Here is a 20,780-nt window from a genome sequence, read left to right on the forward strand (position 1 = left end):
GTTTAAAATGAACTCTGTTACTATCTGCTTTCCACAGACTCCTCTTTATAACAATTCTTCACTCATCTCTTAAAGATTACAAATAATGTTTGAATTACTTGTACATTATTCCCTCCATAAAGTGGATTTTCTGCGTTTTTTAAGTATATAGGACGTAGAGGAATGCCGTTTACACCAAAGTGCTTTTCTCTCATTATTTGTTAATCGTATCTACAACCTTGGGAAGTGAGGACTTCCTGAGGAAGTTAGTTTATCTTCAGGAAGTTATTTCCTAGTCAAAGAGGAAATAAACAGACATGTTAACCTGATTTTTAAGGTCAGGCTGTGTCCATGACTGTAAAGGTCAAATATTTCCAATATCAGGATATTTATCCTAAAATATTGGTACACAACCCCCTCCACATTCCCTCTTTGTCTCAGATGAGTTCAGAAGTCTGCTTATTAGTGTAAATCCTTCCAAAATGACCCAGAGAAAGGTGGCGGGTACAGTGTGTCAGAGTGATAGCCTGTTTGTCACTGACATCTCCAACTATGTGTGATCCACTGAAAACCTAGTATAAAGTCTGTGCAGCTACTTTAAACTAAATGTTTTAGTGAAACCTGGATGCTCAACGCACTTGTGAACCTATGCAATCTTTCCAGGAGCACCAAGAGAGCCTGTTTCACTTTCCCCACGTGAGCCCAGATGGCTTTTTCCAAACTCTTCACAACCGTACGCACAGCGCTCTGTCTTCCTCTCTGCCCTTCCACCTTCTATACGCACAACAACGTGCCAAGTCCCTGGCGGCCAAGACGTTTCTCCCCACTCCTCCACCCTGGCTCATCTCTCCTCCCCTCTGACCATAGCACTTCTGCAGATCACCTGTTGGAACACAATCTCCTATCACCCCAAATCACTATTTAACTGTGTTTTTAAGTGGTTATTTTCCCAGAAATTGCTAAGTTTCTAAAAGCAATGGATTCTCCATAACATCAAATTCCCTAGGGAACCAAAGAGCTAACAGCAATATTGTAAAGGATGCTTGTTTAAGATAACAGCAAAGGATGGGGACTCAGAAGACACAGGGTGGATGTTCCACCTAAATCTGTTCAAGAAAACCCAAAATTAGTTTTGAAAATTCTCCAAGGAAGAGAAAACACATCTGAACGTGAGGATCATTCTTTGCGCTGCCAGTTTGTAACATACATTGTGTACCCCATAAGTATCCCCCAAAATGTATTTGAACCTAGATTACATCCTTTAATAAATCCCCATTGAATTAAATTATTGAAATTACTGATAAATTATCTTGGGAATAATTCAAGCCTTCATTAGAAATATACTTAGTTTTACTTAGTTGAACCAGAATGCCTATAGCTATGACATATCAATTATTTATTGAGTGCATTTTTGCAAATGGCAAAATGTAGGTGAAGGAAATACACACAGAATGGTTTGACCAAGGGATCAGACTGCTAAAGATCTAATTTTTTTCTCCCTCCAAACTCTACATAAAGACACTGAGAGGTTCTGGATTTCTCAAGTAGTACTCGAAGATGCTCTTAAACACACACATACACAGAAACCCAGTTTTCTTCTGAGCCCACTAAATTACATTTTTGCCATCCTGAATGATCGATTTGGGAAGATAATTCCTTCAAGAAATTAAACTTAGTTCTTGAGTCTGAGATGGTGTTTAGAATTTCATTGTGTCTTTGTAGGCTTATATAACAATTTTCTGGATCCTGAGCTGATAAGCTTCCCACTGCTTAAGCTAATCATCAGATGTGAATCTGACTTCTTTGTTAAACTGGGCAGGCGGAATTTGTAACATGCTCAAATTGCCAGATGCAACTGGTGCGATTTTTCAAAACTCACCTAACTTACAATTATGCAGTATCTTGAACAAGAAACTTGATCACAAAGCAGTAAGCTGTTAATTTAATTACCAAAACATATTAAGTTTCATCGCAAAAGCTTTCCACAAGGATCCTGAAATGTTCAGAGATAGTTAAGTTTAAATTTTACTTTTTAAAGGCAAAACAAATCGTTATAATAATCAGTCATCACTTCCTCATGCACAGGGTAAAAGCCCCTAACTCTACATTTCATATTTCAAAATCTCTTCTTCCCCATCAGGTCTTACACCCAAACTTCCAACTTGAATAGGTATCATTTTATAACTACTTTTAAAGATATTACTTTAGTGTCATTTTCTTTTTCCAATTCTTTACTTTTGATCCCTCTTTCTATGTTATATGTTTTCACTCTATTTTCTCTTGCATCATAGATTAAGTCATTTGATCGGAATAGGCTGCTTCAAGGTGCACTCCAGTCTTCCAAGGCTCATGTTCTGAGGTTGCTATCTTCCACTTGTGTACGTTTCAAATTAAAGAATAATTCCCGGGCTCAGTTTTAAAGGGATAGCAAGCAATGTAACCATTCACTACTCTTATATTGCATACACTATAGACCCTATATCATGATTAACTTAAATATCTATTTCAAATCCCAATTCTGTCAGGTGTAGAGTATTAAGGGCATAGTTATGGTTACTTGAAAACTAACCCCCAATATAAAAGCAGCCTAGAATACTGACTTTTGCTTTCTATAATTAAGGAGTTAAAGTCGATTTCTAGACTGTACATAGACCAAGAAAGTGTTTCCTTGTATATATACTATCAGCAATCTAGACACAGTTATGAGTTGGCATTTGAAAAGGAACTTGTCAAAGTACTTTAAAGATATACTTGTATATAAACGTATAAAAACAATTAGTATGAAATTCTTGGTAGATCTGCATGACATTTACAAGGCAAGCATTAAGAATTAATCTTAGTCAGAAATCATGGCTCATAGCTTATCTTTGCCACTTACTAAGTTTATATGACTTTGGACCACCCTGATTCTTTCTGAGTCTCCCTGTTTTCATCTGCCAAATGGAAACTTTTATATCTACTTCTCAGGAGAAGTGTGACAATGGATGAAACAAAGGTGAATGCAATAATTCTCATTGAAGCGCTAGAAAGAGCCTGAAATAGTGCATTCCCAAAAATGTTTATTGAATTTCTTAGATCGTCAAAAAGGCTGTTTGGAAAGCGGAATCCATCTTCAGTTAAAAGCATCATCTTTTTTTTTCCTGAGTGATTTCTATGAATTTTTTTTTTTTTGAGGAGTACATCAAGAGGTACAAAGAAGATAATATAAGACAAAGAGAATAAAAACAAAGCCAGATGGTTAAGCATTTTCAAAATAACTATATAGAATTGGTCTAATTTAGGCACTGAAAACATGAGAACTCATGACCATATAAATAAACTGGTAATTTTAGCTTCCATGAAAAGTATTTTTCATAAATCAACTCATTTCACATGGCTCAAACAAAACATTAAAACGAACTTCTTTCAGGGAGTTACCTAAATGAGCAATTTCACAAAGCACTATTAAGTGAATCTACGGAAAGTTTAATTTAAAATCCTGGATTGTCTTAAAAGTACTGTTTCCATTTCCTGGTAAGAGCTAATCTACTCAAGTGGGTTAAGATCCTTTTATCATTGGAAGCAGATCTTCTCATCCCATTGGAACTACTGATCTCTTTAGGCTCAATGATGTTTCTCAAACTCTTCTTAACAGCCTGCCCCAGCTCTGCAAGCAGCTCAAAATAGTCAGCTAAAGATCAGGTGGACAAAAGAGAATAAAATAGTTTCCTGCTTAGAAGGGAACGGGTCTATTAGAGGCTATGCTTTTTCCTAATTTGACCATCTCTTACCAGAACATTATTGCGTCACTCCTGTTTGACAATTTTAGGTGTATAATCTTCAGCAAAAGTTTTTGTTTCTCTGTAACAAAACAGCCATCACACCTATGAACTGTGTGTGTTGTCAATGAATTTAATATCTGAACTTGAGTATGTCTGCAGAGCAACTGAATGAAGCTGACTCTTCATCAGCCAATTACAGTTGGCCTTTGAACTAACTGCTTCACCTTCTCCAGCTGGAGAGAAAACTGAGTTGTTGGGATACAACCCTTAAAGCCACATCCATGTACCCCCCATTCTGTGAAAGAAATCCAAGCTCAGCTTGCTATTTTTAGGAAGTGTCTTCATGATCTAACCCAACCCAACTGCTTCTGCTCAAGGCTGGCTGCTGTGTTTGAGACAAGAGTCCATCATTCTTCCAGATCAAGGCACAGGAATAAACCTCTTTTCTTTTGAACCAGCACCTGTTTCACAAGTCTGGTTTTTACTGTGGCAGGCAGTCGAACCTGCACTTCAGTTACATCACCACAATCCAATTTTAGAACACTGCCATCTCCCCAGTAGGATCCTTCATGTCTGTTTACAGTTCATCTCCATTCCTACCTCCAGCACCAGGTTAGGTGAAGGCTATGTGAGTGCTTCTCCCTTCTCTCAACTCCCATGTCCTCAGTTTTTCTACCAGCATATATTGCACAGAGTGGTTACCTACTTGTTTCCTAGTAAGAGAGGATTCTCCTGCCATTAACTATCTTGTGGAGTTTGGATACAAATGAACACATAGCCTGGCCTGCGTGGCTCAGTGGTTGAGCATTGACCCATGCACCAAGAGGTCATGGATTCAATTCCCATGCCCAGGTTGTGGGCCAAATTCCCAGTGGGGGGCATGCAGGAGGCGGCCAATCGATGTTCTCTCTCATCGATGTTTCTATCTCTCTCTCCCTCTCCCTTCCTCTCTCTAAAGTTAATAAAGAAAAAATAGTTTTTTAATGGACACACAGAAACACACACACACCACTAACAGCAACGACCTTCCCCATCCAGTCCATCAGGGAGAAGTTCCACACTGCTATACCATGCTTCCAACTCAGCTATTACAGACAGGTATGACCACCATTTTCAAAGGCTACAAGAAAATTAAATATTATCGTTTGCAATATATATCATTTTTAGAAATCAATATCACTCAGAACTTAAAACTAAGGATCCTGCCTGTGTTTCCTAAAGATGGTATCAATGAATTCAGGGGTGAAAAATCATAAGAGGATCAAGGAACTAAAGAAAATAACCATGATCAAATGGCTTCTGGAAGTATACCACTCACTGAATATTTTCTTCACATCAAAGTTTAAACATAGTTCTAGAAAACAGTGGGGATAGAATCAGAGGAGCATTTTTAAGTTTGTTCCTATAGTAAGAAATCAAAGTACACCTTCTGTTTTTTTGCCAGCATGTTGTATATAGGTGTTTTCCAGTAGGAGAAAACACGCATGCCATGAGGTAAATTCGCTCTGTGGAAGTTGGAGGTTATGATACCTTAACTGCTTGTCCCATGAGGTAGACCGGGACTCTGTCATCTATGCATTGAGAAACTTGGCCTTGGCTATTGTGCTTCCAACTTGAAAAACCAGACTGATAATGTGAGACCAATTATGTAGCAAACATCCCTGAAATGCATTTCAATGTAACTAATACCCATGCCTAATTTATTAATACTTTTAAATTTTCATTGATTAAAAACAGCAGAAAAGAGGATTCATAAAAACAAATAGTAAAGCAATACTTTATTTTATAATTTTTGAGATATATATTTTAAAAAGGATGAGCATCTTTCAGAGGGATGGGGTTCTCCCACTTAAAAGTTGGGAAAAAAATGCATACTAATTTAGTTCAGTTGCTAAAAATTCCATTTCATATGAGAATCACATTTTCTCATTTTTCTCCCCTGCTTTTACCCACAGCATGATAGAGAATGCATTCTGATAAAAAATGTACGAAACACTGGCTGTGCTTGTACAAAAAGAATCTTCTTAAGAAAAAGGCAAAATAAAAATAAAACATTTAAATCCCTATAGAGTATTTTTGAAGCATAAAAAACAGACATTTTTCATGCATATAGTCTCACAGCTCCTCCCCTCAGCCCTACAACAAGGCTCATACATTTTTGTATTTTCTATTTTTGAAAAGGAGAAAACTATATTAAGAGAACTGAAATCGAGATAGGGAAACAAAGAAAAACTACTTAACATACTTTTAGCTTTCTATTTTCAGAGCCACTCAAATTAGACAAAGAACTGTGACAAGAGTGACTGTAAAATAATGGTGAGAAAAAAGTGAAAATCTTATGAAACAGATTTCTGACTACAGAGGATCATAAATAAATTAAATTGAAGTGATGTCTACTTTGGCTTCACAGAGCTGAAAACCTCCAAAGCATGTATCTAGGATCAATTCGCCTGATTTGCACATTACCTTAACTGAATTCCAAGAATGATCTAGTGCCCATATCTGAATTAACAGGCAGAAAATTAAAATTAGATTGGTACCTGATATTTGATTGCATGGAGGAGAACACCCCAATCTGTTTGCATTACAATGTGGGTAAAACAATGCTAAGGAATTAAACACAAGGGACCATAATCCAGTTATAAAAACAATGTATGCATCAGTCTGGGGATAATTAACCCAGAAAAGGTAATTCTGTGCTACTTGAAATACACCAAGTCAAAGAACACCCAAAAAGAAGATACACGTGGCAGAGGGAAGGCATCATCATTAATGCATGAACTGTAATGCAGATCAAGAGCAGTCACACAGCTGAAATGCACAACATCAGGCCATAAGTATGCTTCCCCACATCATAAGCAGCAGAAATTCAGCCTCTGAAACAAAGATGGAAATGTGCTTCCACAACATGCTGCATTCTTTAGGAAAGCAGGCTCTCGACAGTGTGGCAGAAATGAGATGACACCTCCCAAAGAGTCTCATTATAAATGGCACTGATAACTTAACACTGGACCTTCATTCGACAATCAGTTTACAAAGTCCTCTTCAGAAAAGAAGTCATTTAATTGTGTTTAACATTAAAATAAAAGGAGCTGATTCCATAAAAGGGTCAACTTTCCACTAAATAACTACCACAGAAACAATTATTTCCACACTCACATAAGTAAGCAATAGCTCAAAAGCTTCTTAATAATTAGGAAGCAGTTGAATTTCAACATGTATTATTACTGCATATAGTCTTCCTGAGAGGACTTTTCAATTATTCTCTAAATCATCAGACTCTTCTCCTACTATCAATATTGGTGATTAGTTCAATGTTTACAAATCATGAGACTACAACTTTCCCATTTTCACAATCCTGAATTCCAGTGTGCTTATTCTCAAGGTCCTTGCACAACTTTCAAGTTCAGCACAAAGCCTTTACAATCATAACATTTTTATACTGAAAAACATGATAAATATTATCACAAAGCCTTCTCCAAAGCCACCTACTATACTATCACAAAATAACAACATTTGCCTTAGAATTGAGACACTTATTCTACGGAAACAAGCTTAGTGGCGAGTGACGGCAGCACAACAGAAAGGAAACTTGGGAAAACCATTGCCTTCTCATTTTTTAAGCCTCTCATATGCTCCCACTCAGTAGAACAGAACTCAGACTCACACATTTTATTTGTCTTCCCAAAATAGCCAGCACTGTGAAGAGAGGGCAAGAGATAATGAAGACCAGATGCCTACCTTCACTGGTAGCCACATTCTTCTGGGCTTGAGTTGGTGTGTGATCTGTACTTGAACTCACGTCGGATGAGATGCTTGAGCTGCCTTTGCCTAGAGAAAACAGAAATGAGCAGCTTTTGAGTTTTGTAATTTCAGAACTAGCCCGTGCCTTTCACTCTGTCCCATACCAAGCCACATCACTTGTTTCCAAGAAAGGAGCCATAATACCAAGAAAGGAGCTTATTAGGTTTCTTGCCTTATGCATTAAATATCTTTTGGGAAATGCCTGACCCATGTCAGCATAGAACTAAAGCCTTATTATAATCTTGCTTGACTATAAACTCAGACAAGATTATAAAACATAGTCAAATGATAACATAATGTAATTTTGGCATACATATGACTAAGAAAGTACACGTGCAAAACACATCTCCAATATTAATTTTTTATTTGCAGCTGTAAACTATACAATTTTCCAGTAAAGGACAAATACAGATCTAAGAATGAGGCATTATCCGAGGAGCAAGGGCTTAATCATTCCAAAAAGCTGCATTACCTTTAAAAAAAAAAAGTTTTTGTTTTCATAGGTTTTTCTTTAAAAAAAAAAGTCTACATTATTTTTCTAATGCAGTAATTCTCAACTGGGGGTGCTTCGCCATGCGAGGGGACATTTGGCAATGTCTGGTATCATTTTTAGTTGTCACAACTGGGAAGGGTATGTTCCTGGTACGAGTAGGTAGAAGCCAGGAATGTTGCTTGAAAATCTTATGGTGCCCAGGACAGTCCCAGTGCCTCCCCCATTATCTGGCCCAAAGCATCAACGGCGCTGGGGTTGAGAACCCCTGGTTTGAGTAATCTAATCTCGGCTGACAGCTCGGTTTCCACTCTTCTGACCTTGAATATGAGCATATATAATATTGCTGAACATTCTCTTTGTGCCACAGGAAAGTCACAAATACAAACCACACTCACTGCCTAGTGAGGAAAGTGCCAATGACTCTAGTGGACAGAATTCTAGATAACTCCCATGGAACCTGCTAGAAATGAAATGTGTGTGTCCCTCCTAGTTTCACATTTTGAAATCTAATCACCAATGTGATGGTCCTAGTAGGGGATTAGCCTTTAGGTGGTGATTAGGTCATGGGTGTGGCACCCTCATGAAGGGGACTTATAGAAGAGACCCCAGAGAACTCCCTGGCCATGTGAGGAAATAGGAAAAAGATGATGGTCTATGAACCAGGAAGCAGGCTCTCACCAGACACTTCCATCTCAGACTTCTCAGCCTCCAGAAATGTAAAAAATGAATTTATGTTGTTATAAACCACCTTGTCTATATGGTATTTTGTTGCAGCCCAAATGGGCTAAGCCAGTGCCCATGCCCTTGGTAATCTGCTCCCCTTGATTATGGACAGAACCTACAACTTGCCACTAAGTCATGGAATATGACGGTGGTAAGAGGATATTGCAGATGTAATTAAATTCCCTAATGAGTGGGATTTAGTCAAAAGGGAAATTATTCTGGATAGGCCTGACCTAAATAGATCAGCCCTTTATGGGAGTCTAGAGGAGACACTTCATGTAGTCTTGAAGAAGCAAGTCATCATGAGTTCTACAAATGCAAGGCAGTGAATTCTGGCAACACCTACGTGTACACGGAAGAGGACTGAGCCCCAGATGAAAGCCCAGCCCTGACAAGTGCCTTGACTACAGCTTCGTAAGACTCTGAACAAAAGTCGAGCCCCCAATTCTGACCCAAGGAAAATAAGATAAAGAATGTATCTCATTAGCTGCTGCTAAGTTGGTGGTAATCTGTTATGGAGCAATAGAAAACTAATATAATGACCATCCTATTATACCACAAATGAACTCTTCTCGCTCCACAAGTTATGATGAAAACTCTTACACATGGTTGAGAAACACTGTTTTCCAACAGTCTTTCTATGCAGTGGTATACACCCCAGTTAGGTGGCATGAGCTTCCAGTCTAAAAACAGAGTAGAAAAGCACCAGTGGGTGATTGAGAGCACTTCAGGGATCTGTTTGCTAATGTGAGAGTAATGGAACAATCCAAGGTCATAGGTGGTATCACATGGACAAGGAAGCTCCCTGTGATTTCTGACTCTGTTATAACAAGTCTGTTATTCCCATCATCCCCACCCATTTCACATTCTCCTCCCTCAGAGTTAGCCAACGCAGTGCAGTAACTCTCCTTCAGTTTGTGTCTAGGTGGCCTCTGCAGTCACTGTTCATCTGCCATGGTTCACCTTTGGAGGGGGTTGACATATGGGACTCGGTACCTAGTGAGAAATATGTCAAACTGATCTCTGATTGCAGTCTGCTGCTCCCTAGCTCTTTGATCTTGGACATTCACTTCTCCTCCAGGAGGCTCAGTGCCCACATCTTGTAGGGAGACGAGGAGGTGGGTGAACTAAGTGATTTCTAGCAACCCAAATAGTTTATGATTCTATGAGGCCATTACAGAACTCTTCCTTTTCTGAAGAAAAAAAAAGCACTATTGTGCACCATGCATACACAGACTTAAATTATTTTTAGTATACTGTGACTTAGCAATGCACAAATGGAAAATTAGAAATAAACTCCATATGCATTAGCTCTGATTCAACAACAAGATCAAAACAAAATAACCAATTAAACACAAAAACAATAAAACCCATAAAATTTCAATTAACACCATGAATTTAACGTGGCAGATGATGTTATTTTGCTGACATTAAGTTGTCTTTCGAAATGTAAATATAGTACTGGCTGCCAAAGCCGATGTTCTCGTGGTTCTGGCATGTCCAGGCGACCCCAGGCTGTGTGAGGACTCAGCCTGCCCACCACATGCCTCCGCTAGAACTCAGAGTCCCTCCTGCTGCAACTCAGCACCACATCCATGGACCTTCACGTGATCTGACTGCATCACTCACTGCTCTTCCTTCATTCCCCATTGGCCCATAACCACTGAAGCAGAGCTCCCTCCTTAAAAGCCAGGAGCCAGCTTGGACAACAAAGCCATGTGGTAGAACTCTTGTAAAGGGGAACCAGTAAACAATTATTTATTATTTTTAAGATAATCATCAAAAGGAAAGCATAAAACAAAACAAATTCAGAGGAAATTCTCAGACAGGTCTGGAAACGTATGCAGACCCCTTAAAGGACCACAAACTCCAGTTTAAGAAATGCTGGTGAATAAAGAAAAGGAAGAAGATCGGGGAAACAAACAATATAAAAAGCACAAAAATAGGAAAATGTGGCACTAAATAGAGGCAGAAAGGACACTCATTCAGGGTTATCAGCCTATGAGAAATGTGCCTGTTGGATTTGGTAAAGTAAAATTTTGCACTTTATTAATTTCCTCCCAAGTAGACGAAAGGGCCCAAATGAGGGCAGTTGAAAAATTAGGTATCAAATACTGATAAATATTAAAACGAGTGAAGAATAACATATTGAGGTTGGTAAACGTTATCTGTAACCAGTTAACGCAGGCATACAATTCTGGATCACAGTGGGAGAAATTAGTGGTGTCTGGATCATCTAGGTCACTTGGGACACGATTAACCCAGGACCGCTAGGAGAAGAATGTGCTAGTCTTCTGTTCCAATCCCGCAACCCTTGGGCCTTTTGTCAGAGTGTGCCATGTTCTCTCAATGTTTGAAGAGAAAGAGAATGTTCATTAAATGGGGATCCTATTAGAAAGGGATTTTAAGTCTCTTTTAATTAAAAAATTCCCATATGTAAAATAAGTTCCTTCTCTCCTCATTCCCAGTGCCCAGGCGGATTCTGCAAACGCAGATATTTAAAACAAGACAGACATTCCATTGTGATTGATTGATAAAACATGAAGAATATAAAGAGTGGGATAGAAAATATCAATCAATACATGACAAAAAAAAGTGAATCCATGGGTCCTATGATTTCTAACATTCTTAAGCGTCCGAGAAACCACTTGCAAAATTGATTCCCTATATCAATTCCAGATCATACGCACTGGATCCATTCCTGTGGATTGCCACAGACTTCTCATATGAAATTCACAAGCGAGCATGTGGACCCAGGTGGGGGCTTAGCCACTTACTTCCTGTTTCTTTCGGCTACCTTATTTGCAAGTTGCTGCTGGAGCACCATGAGAGCCTGAATTAACATCAAAGCCCACACCAATGGAAAGAGACTTTTTTTCAATTTCTCAGAATTAGATCAAGGGAGTGGTGGGTCATATTTGAGTGTTGAACCCACTGTTGTTTTCCTTATTGTTATTTTACAAGTTAGTTTCTTATCTTCTTTGATCCAGAGTTCAAATGTCCATACACACAGACTAATATTAGTTATCTCAAAGGACGACCCTGCTTAATCCCTGGCCTAGGTGCATATTAGTTTTGGGGGGGGGGGGGAGGAATGCTAAACACATATTGTGAAAGCACATTAGCTCTTTCCAGACAAAGGGGAGAGATTTAATAGATGAAGCTCCAGGGTCAGAGACCTTGCAATAGAGTGAAACGTGGAGAATTCGGACGCTGAGCCCCCTACCCTGCTTTATTGAGAGCAAAACACAGAAGATGGTGTCCTACGCTTTTGCCTCCCCTATTCCTTACTCTCTCCTGGTGAACACTGGAAGTACAAGCTAAGGACAAGGGGAAATAAAATAGAAAAAAACTGTTAGAGTTCTGTTTTGCTTTGTTTTTCCTTTCAAGACATTTAATGTCCTAACAGGAACTTTCCTTACTACAGTTTCCCTCAGCACATAACAGTGATGTCAGGGCCGCGGAGCAGAACACACACTTCTGCAACTGGGGGCGTCGGGGTGGACCTGGGGAACAAGATACTCCCTTCCCCTAAGAGGCTGCCTTTCTGTGGGCTTATGTCCAGCCTGAAAAAAGCCAAGAACACTTTTCAGCATTTGCCTCATTGCTGAGAGAGAAGGTCTCTAGTAAAGTTCAAGACCTGGAGCAAAGTACTGGATTTTTTCATTATTTTAAAAACATACATAACAGTCTGGCTGGTGCGGCTCAGTGGTTGAGCGTTGACCCATGCACCAAGAGGTCGCCAGTTCAATTCCTGGTCAGTGCACATGCCCAGGTTGTGGGCCTGATCCCCAGTGGGGGGCATGCAGGAGGTGGCCAATCGATGTTCTCTCTCATAGATGTTTCTCTCTCTCTCTCTCTCCATTCCTCTCTCTCTAACATCAAAAAAGAAAAAATTTTAAAAAGCATACATAACATAAAATTTTCCATTTAAACTATGTTTTAGTATTTAATTCTGTGGTATTATTTACATTCACAATGTTGTGTAACTATCACTATTATTTCCGAGACTTTTTCATTACTTGACACAGAAATTCTCTACCCATTAAGCAATAACTCCTCATTCATCTCTCCCCCAGTCCCTGGTAAAATCTAATCTGCTCTCTGATTCTATGAATTAGCTTCTTCTAGACCAGTGGTTCTCAACCTGTGGGTCACGACACCTTTGGGGGTTGAACAACCCTTTCATGGGGGTCGCCTAAGACCATGGGAAAACACATATTTCCGATGGTGATTCATAACAGCAGCAAAACTATAGTTATGAAGTAGCAACAAAAATAATTTTATGGTTAGGGGTCACCACAACATGAGGAACTGTGTTAAAGGGTCGCAGCATTAGGAAGGTTGAGAACCACTGTTGTAGACATTTCCATGAGTAAAATCATACAATTGTTACTCTTTTGCATCTGGCTTTTTTCAGTCATCGTAATGTTCTAGGTTCATGCAGGTTTTAGCATGATTCAGTGCTTCATTCCTTTTTATGGCTGAATAGTATTCCATTGTGTGCATATACCACACTTTTATTCATTCATCTACTGGTGGACACTTGGGGCGTATCCACCTTTTCACTGCTGTGAATAATGTTGGGTGGCGGCTTTGACTACTGTGGTTCTCAACTTTCAAACTTCCAGTGCTTGTTGTTTCAAGCAGAAATCAGATCCTGAGAGCTGTGGCTGGAGCAGACAAACAAAGTACACGGAGTTCTTCCAGGAGGGAAAATGGGACAACCCCACTGCTGGGTCAGCAGTTCCTCAAGAACCATGTACAACCCTGCTGCATCCCTGGGGTGGCCGAGTGCTGGGGTTAAGGAAGGAATGTAAAGGAACGAACCTTCTGAGTATTGTATTACCTGTGGGCAGGGCTGTGCAGCCGGTGCTGCGGGCAGCGAGGAGTCCAGAGAGGCAGCCAGCACACTCAGCAGGGCTCACCCAGCAGACACCCGGCCTCAGGTCCCCACACAGTTATGCTCTGCAGAGGCTTCAACTGGAACAGGCCAGCCAGGGCACTTGGGGCTTCCCTTCCTCCCCTATACAGAGACTGTTCATGTTCTCTCTGGGACACGAAGGGCTCCAGCCCAAGTCAGACAGCGCAGCAGGGGATATCCCACTATCAAACCACACAAGCAAAACCCTGATGTAAAATGAAGTCCATGGCTGAAACACACACAGCTCTGAAGGCTACTTAATCATTTCAGTAGCATTAGCTTGGAAGCCAAAGGGTAAAAAGAGAAAGAATTAAGTAGAAACAATTTGCATTGATCAGCGATCATTCCACATCCTACTGGCACTCCCTTTCGCTTGGGGAAGGAAGAAGGCCTACTTAGACAGAAACCTCAGTAAAAGCCCATCTTTTCTGCATTACCCCTTTGCTGCAACTACTAAAAAGAAGAAGAACATGACACGGTTTCAACACAGTCCTCTTCCACCCATGGAAGGCAGTAGAGTTGGCATAAGACTGAGGGTCTGACTGAGTAAACAAACTAGAAATTTCTTCCTAATGGAATAGCCTTTTTCCCATAATGTTTCCTAAAGGGCACTCTCCCTTCCTTATGGGCACCACTCAAATCTATATTGACCCCAAAAGACAGTCTTCACACGATGACGATGCGTTCAGCATGCAAACCAGAACTGGCAAAATCCCAACAGGTTCTCAGTAGTGACACACCACATAGAACTCTGTACAGCTTCCCAGGGCTGCTGTGACCAATGACCACCGACTGGATGGCTTAAAATAACTGAAGTCTATTGTCGCACAGTCTTGGGAGCTAGAAGTCTGTAATCAAGGCGTTGGCAGGGCCGTGCTCCCTCGGGGGCTCTAGGAGAACCGTCTGCATGCCCCTCTCCTAGCTCCTGGTGCTTGCCATCAATCCTCAGCATTCTTTGGTTTATGGAAGCATAACTCCAGTCTCTGTCTCAGTCATCACATGGCCATCTTCCCTCTGTGTGTCTCCATGTCTCTTCTCACAAAGACACCAGACGTATGGGAGTCAGGGCCCACCCTACTCCATGGAGCAATAGTGACATCTGCAGTGCCTCTATTTCTAAATAAGAAATCCATGTCATTCCAGAAAAGACATGGATCTAAGAGGGTGGGGTGGGGTCCCTTCAACACCATTTTCTGCAAAATTAAACAGAAAGCAGAAAATCCCACCCTGACACTATCATACAAACATTTACTGAAGTCTCACTCCATGGCAGTGTTATTATGGGTGGAACAGCAGGAGTAGCAGTAAGATTTAATGCGTCACGGAAAGCGAGAAATTCTGAAAAGGTCTGTCCACTTGTGAGAAAGCAAGCACTTGGCACACCATCATGGGTGGTTTCAGGTTGGAGAGGCCAGACAGTGTTTCACTAGAGGTACCAAGGTGGAGCTTGCTCCCCCAGTCCCTCAGCCACCTATGGGCCTTCAGGCAGTTCCACGAGAGTCAACACAGACGTCAGCCGACACAAAGATAGGTGCTGCTGCTGCAGGTGCTGCCTCACAGCTGGGTTTCTGAGCAGAGGAATGAGAGGAGCAGACAGACCATAGGCAGGCTAAAAGGTACATACATCAACACGAGAATTTCCATCGTACTATAAGCCATCCGAAAGACAATTTTATATTCATAACAATGTCACTACAATTGGCACCAGTCACTTTCCTCCATGGTTCTGAAGGGCTGCTGTGGCCTAAGAGTCATGAGAGGACCATGCTCTGCTCTATCCAGACGCACAGGGACAGGCAAGAAGAGTTCTTTTTGAAGTTCAGAGCTGTTTCAGCATGATCTGGGGCACCTTCAAAACCATGTGTTCATTTTCTGATATCAGGAGCCTCTGGTATCAATAAACTCATTACTGCCTCTTCTGGTTCATTCATTCATTCATTCATTCATTCATTCAACATCCCCTGTATCAGAGAAACACTGTGGTAGACACAGTTCCATGATTAAGCCACCTTGGTGGCAGAGGTTACTCTCCTGCAGGGCCTTAAAGGCAAGGAAAGAGAGTAGGAAACACTTTGCCTTTCAACAGAGAACATAGTGAAGGGACAGGCAGTGATACCCTTTGAATTCTTGTGGCTTCGTAGCTGAGCCCCTTTCTGAAGTCTGACAGTTACAGTCCTTTGCACCCTGCAACCAGTCATGGATTTCAAGGCTTTTATACAAAATGTGTTTACCACAATTATCAGGGATGATCAATCAAAATGAATAGAAATTCTGAATAATAAATAATTCTTAAAGGCTTTGATTCTCCTTCTTTCACACATAAGTGTTAAACCTAAGAAAAGTGGAAGAGCTATATATTTTAGATCTTAATCTTAATAAAAACAATCTTAGGATCTAATTATGTTTCCTACCCCACAGTACCCATTTATTAAGGAGTCAAGGACAAAAATCTGCACAAGGAAACTAAAAAAGATCCAAACAACTCTACTTGGTAAAGCGAATTATGGCAAACACGTTTTCTACCACAGAGAAGACATGGGCAGTAAATATTGTTAAGAAAGCACTCAGCATGCCCTGGCTCAGTGGTTAGAGCATCAACCTGTGGACCAAAGAGTCACAGGTTCAATTCCAGTCAAGGGCACGTACCTCAGTTGCAGTTCGATCCCCAGCCCTCGTTGGGGCAACCAATCCGTGTGTCTCTCTCACATCGATGTTTCTCTCTCTTTCTACCTCTTTCTCCCCCTCCCACTCTATTTAAAAATCAGTGGAAAAATATCCTCATGTGAGGATTTAAAAAAAAAGTGAAAGCACTTAATAGGAGAAACTGAAATTCATAGCTCAGATCCAGCCTTACCCCTAACTAGCTGGGAAGCCTGGAGTAAGCTACTCAAGACTTGTTAGCAACAATCCTGGCACCTATGATTAAGGGAAAGGGACACTGGGGGGGTCGTCTTCATGATCCCTCTCCCCTCCCACATTCTTTATACTCTTCAACTCAAAAAGCTATCAACCTTTCACCACAACTACAAACCACTTTATAAACACAAACCAAGATCCAAACAGAGTTCAAAGTTAAAGGTCAAGTGGAAGAGACAGAGTTGTTAACCAACTTCTTCCTTCCACGGAATTGAAATTATATATACATATACAATTTCCTGTAATTAAGAAAAAATATATTCATATATGTACATAGATACATGTACAAATACATATACAAATATATCTGTATATACACAAATATGCACATACACACATATTTAAGTCACCAAATCCCAGCTGGGTTATTTCTCTGCTGTGTCTTCTTTTTGGGGGTGTGACTTCTGACCCTGCCTATTCAGTGTGATCTTAGTCTCCAACTGAGAAATCCAACTGTATTACCTGCCATGCTCCTAAGAGTATTATGCTCGCTCCTCCTACATCTCCTCTACTTCCCTTGGGTTGGGCAGAGGCTTCCTTGGAACCACAATGGGAAACTACAATCTGTGTCAGAGGAGTAGAAGTACAGTTGTCCCTTGCCACTTTGCACTTCGATTTTTGCAGCTTCACTCTATCGTGGTTTTTTTCAAATATATTCATTGAAAAGTTGATCGAGACAGTGAAAATGATACAGTGTGTGCTCAGTCGTCTGAGTCAATTATACACCCCTGTATTACAATTAAAATTAAAATTAAAATCACTGAGAGAAAAAGATGGCAGCAGGCAGGACCAGAGGGAGGGTGAGTGTGTGAGAGAGTGAATTAGTGTGTGAGAGAGTGTGAGTGGACGTAAAAGTGGACGACTGAGCCTGAGCAGTGCAGAGATGCAGAGCAGAAGGCTCTTGTGCTGTGGACCTGGAGTAGCCGGCTACCAAGATAAGTGTCTCTTCAGGGCACGTCTCCCTGCACCGTGGGGAGGTCCCACCATTTTGGGAGATCCTGGGTCTTCTCTGGGAGGAGGCAGTGGGAGCAGCTAGGGCCCAGCAACCTGAGCCCACCAGTGCACCTGCATCATTGGACCAGTGGACACTCTGTGTCAACACAGAGTGGAGCTGCCAAGGTGCCAGTTGTGGAAGCTGCAGACGGCCAGGAGCCTGGCACTATCCCCCACAGTAGCAGCCCGATCAGAGTTGAGATATACTCCTTGCAACAGAGGCTCAGGAGCAGACATTCATCCCCAGGCAACAGAAGCACAGACCAGCAGCTGAGACCCATCCCCAAAAACTACAGCAAAAACTGAGCAGGAGTTGAGCACCATGGAATAGCAGCTCTCCCCAGCCGTCAGCTGGGGACGTGGGGCTCCAGAGAGGCCTGTGCAACCCAGCGGCCCACAAGAGCTGTGGGAAGCCAGGGCTTGAGAGTGCCCAGTGCAATACAGCTGCCTGTGGAATCTTCAGGGTATTGGGGCACCAGAGAGGCCTGTGTGATGCAGCAGTCCACAAGATAGGCGTAGAGCCAGGTCTCCAAAGAGACTGTGCGATCCACTTACCCGCGGGACTTGCAGGGTGTGGGGGCATCAGAGAGACCTGTGCAACCCTGCAACCCACAAGATAGGCATAGAGCCAAGTCTCCAAAGGGACTGTGGGATCCAGTTACTCATGGTATGGGCAGGGAGTGAGGCTCCAACAGAGCCTGAGCTATACAGCTACAGGTGGCACCAGCGACCAGCTGGAAAACAGTTCCAGAGGGTCCACGTGATCCAGCAGCAACACATACCAGGACACACCAATACCAGCCCCTAGTAGTCAATCCTCCAGGATCTGCAGCAGGCAAGAGGCAACACACACAAAACAGTCTGGGAGGCACGGTAGCCTTATTTGATATACGTTGAGCTGCATACACATCCAAACATCTCTCAGTGGGTATAGAGTTGCCAGACGGCTAAAATGGGGAGACAAAGAAACAACACCCAAAGGAAAGAAAAAGAGGAATCACCAGAAAAGAACTACAGGAAATGGAAGACAGCAACTTGTCAGATAAAGAATTCAAAGCAATGATTTTAAGGTGATCAAACAATTTGGAGAGAACTACAAGCAACTTAATAAGAATTATGAAGAGCTCACTGGGAACTACTTCAGCTTAAAAAAAGAGATAGAAGCTATGCACAAAAATCAAGAGGAAATAAAGAATGACATAGCTGTTATAAAAAATACCTTAGAAGGGTTTAATAGATTAGAAGAAGCTGTAGATCAAATCAGTGACTTAGAAGACAAGGTAAAGAAAAACACTCAAATAGAGTAGCAAATGGAAAAAAAAAAATTTAAAAGCAGGAGGAAAGTTTAAGGGAGCTGTGGGACAATACAAAATGTAACAGCACTCACATTATAGAGATTCCGGAAGGAGAAGAATCAGAGAAAGGAATAAAGAACCTGTTTGAAGAAATAATGAAAGAAAACTTCCCTAAACTGGTGAAGGAAAAAGTCACACAAGTCCAGGAAACACAGAGAGTCCCAAGCAAGATGAACCCCAGAAGACCCACAGCTAGACACATCATAATAAAAATGGCAAACATTAAAGACAAAGAAAGAATCTTAAAGGAAGCAAGAGGGAGACTGAAAGTTACCTACAAGGGAGCTCCCATTAGACTGTCAGCTGATTTCTCAATAGAAACAATGCAGGCCAGAAGGGAGTGGCATGAAGTATACAAAGTAATGCAAGGCAAGGGTCTGAATCCAAGACTACTCTATTCATCAAGGCTATCATTCAAAATTGAAGGAGAAATAAAGAGCTTCATGGATAAAAAAAAAAAAGTTAAAGAATTTTACCACCACTAAACCAGCACTGCAAGAAATGCTGAAGGGACTGTTATTAGAAAAAGAAGAAACAGAGAGAGAGAGAGAGAGAGAGAGAGAGAGAGAGAGAGAGAGAGGCACAGGCATAAAATTAAAATGGCAACAAATAACTATCAATCAATAATTACCTTAAATGCAAATGGCTTAAATGCTCCAATCAAAAGACATAGGGTAGCTGACTGGATAAGAAAACATGACCCATATATATGCTGTCTACAAGAGACCCACCTCACAACAAATGACTCACACAGGATGAAAGTGAAGGGATGGAAAAAAATTTTCCAAGCAAATGGAAATGAAAAAAATAGATAGTGTAGCAATACTCATATGTGACAAGATAGACTTCAAAACAAGGGCTATAATAAGAGACAGAGAAGGTCACTACATAATATTAAAAGGAGCAATCCAATAAGAGGATATAACCCTGGTAAACATATACACACCAAATACAGGAGCACCAAAACATATTAAAAAAACTTCTGAAGAACTTCAAAGGCGAGATCAATAGCAACATGATCACAGTGGGTGACTTTAACACACCACTGACACCACTGGATAGATCTTCTATACAAAAAATTAACAAGGACATAGAGTCCTTACAAGACAAACTAGATCAGTTGGACTTAATTGATATTTACAGAACATTTCACCTCAAAGCTGCAGAATATACATTCTTCTCAAGTGCACATGGGTCTTTCTCAAAGACAGACCACATGTTAGGACACAAAACAAGTCTCTACAAATTCAAGAAAACTGAAATCATATCAAGCATTTTCTCAGATCACAGTGGCATGAAACTAGAACTCAATTACAATAAAAACACACAAAAACATTCAAACACTTGGAAGGTAAATAGCATGTTATTAAACAACAAATGGGTTACTTACGAGATCAAGGAAGAAATTAAAAACTTCCTGGAAACCAGTGAAAATGAACACACAACAACACAAAATCTGTGGGACATAGCAAAAGCAGTCCTGAGAGAGAAGTTCATAGTACTACAGGGCTACCTCAAGAAACAAGAAAAATTCTTAATTGACTTTCGAACCCTACAACTTAAAGAACTAGAAACAAAAAGAAAAACCCAGACCTAGTAGGAGGAAGGAAATAGTAAAGGTCAGAGCAGAAATAAACGACATAGAGACTCAAAAAAACAATTCAAAAGATCAATGAAACAAAAAGCTGGTTCTTTAAAAAGATAAACAAGATCAATGGACTTTTAGCCAGATTCATCAAGAAATGAAAGGAGAGAAACCAAATAAACAAAATCAGAAATGAAAGAGGAGAAGTAACAACTGAGACCACAGAAATACAAAGGATTATCGAAAC

The 20,780-nt window shown here is 40.7% G+C and overlaps 1 protein-coding gene across 2 annotated transcripts in view; it reads right to left on the reverse strand.

Annotated features, from left to right (window-relative positions):
- The window catches only part of FBXL7 (F-box and leucine rich repeat protein 7), a 370,400-nt gene that overhangs the window by 256,768 nt on the left and 92,852 nt on the right, over positions 1 to 20,780 (reverse strand). For both annotated transcript variants that reach the window (XM_036279622.1, XM_036279623.1), the window contains exon 2: positions 7,482 to 7,571. In XM_036279622.1, the coding sequence (XP_036135515.1) occupies positions 7,482 to 7,571 (90 nt within the window). The remainder of the gene's footprint in view (positions 1 to 7,481; positions 7,572 to 20,780) is intronic.

Source organism: Molossus molossus, unplaced genomic scaffold (genome assembly GCF_014108415.1).
Source record: "Molossus molossus isolate mMolMol1 unplaced genomic scaffold, mMolMol1.p scaffold_m16_p_3, whole genome shotgun sequence".
Taxonomy (NCBI): domain Eukaryota; kingdom Metazoa; phylum Chordata; class Mammalia; order Chiroptera; family Molossidae; genus Molossus; species Molossus molossus.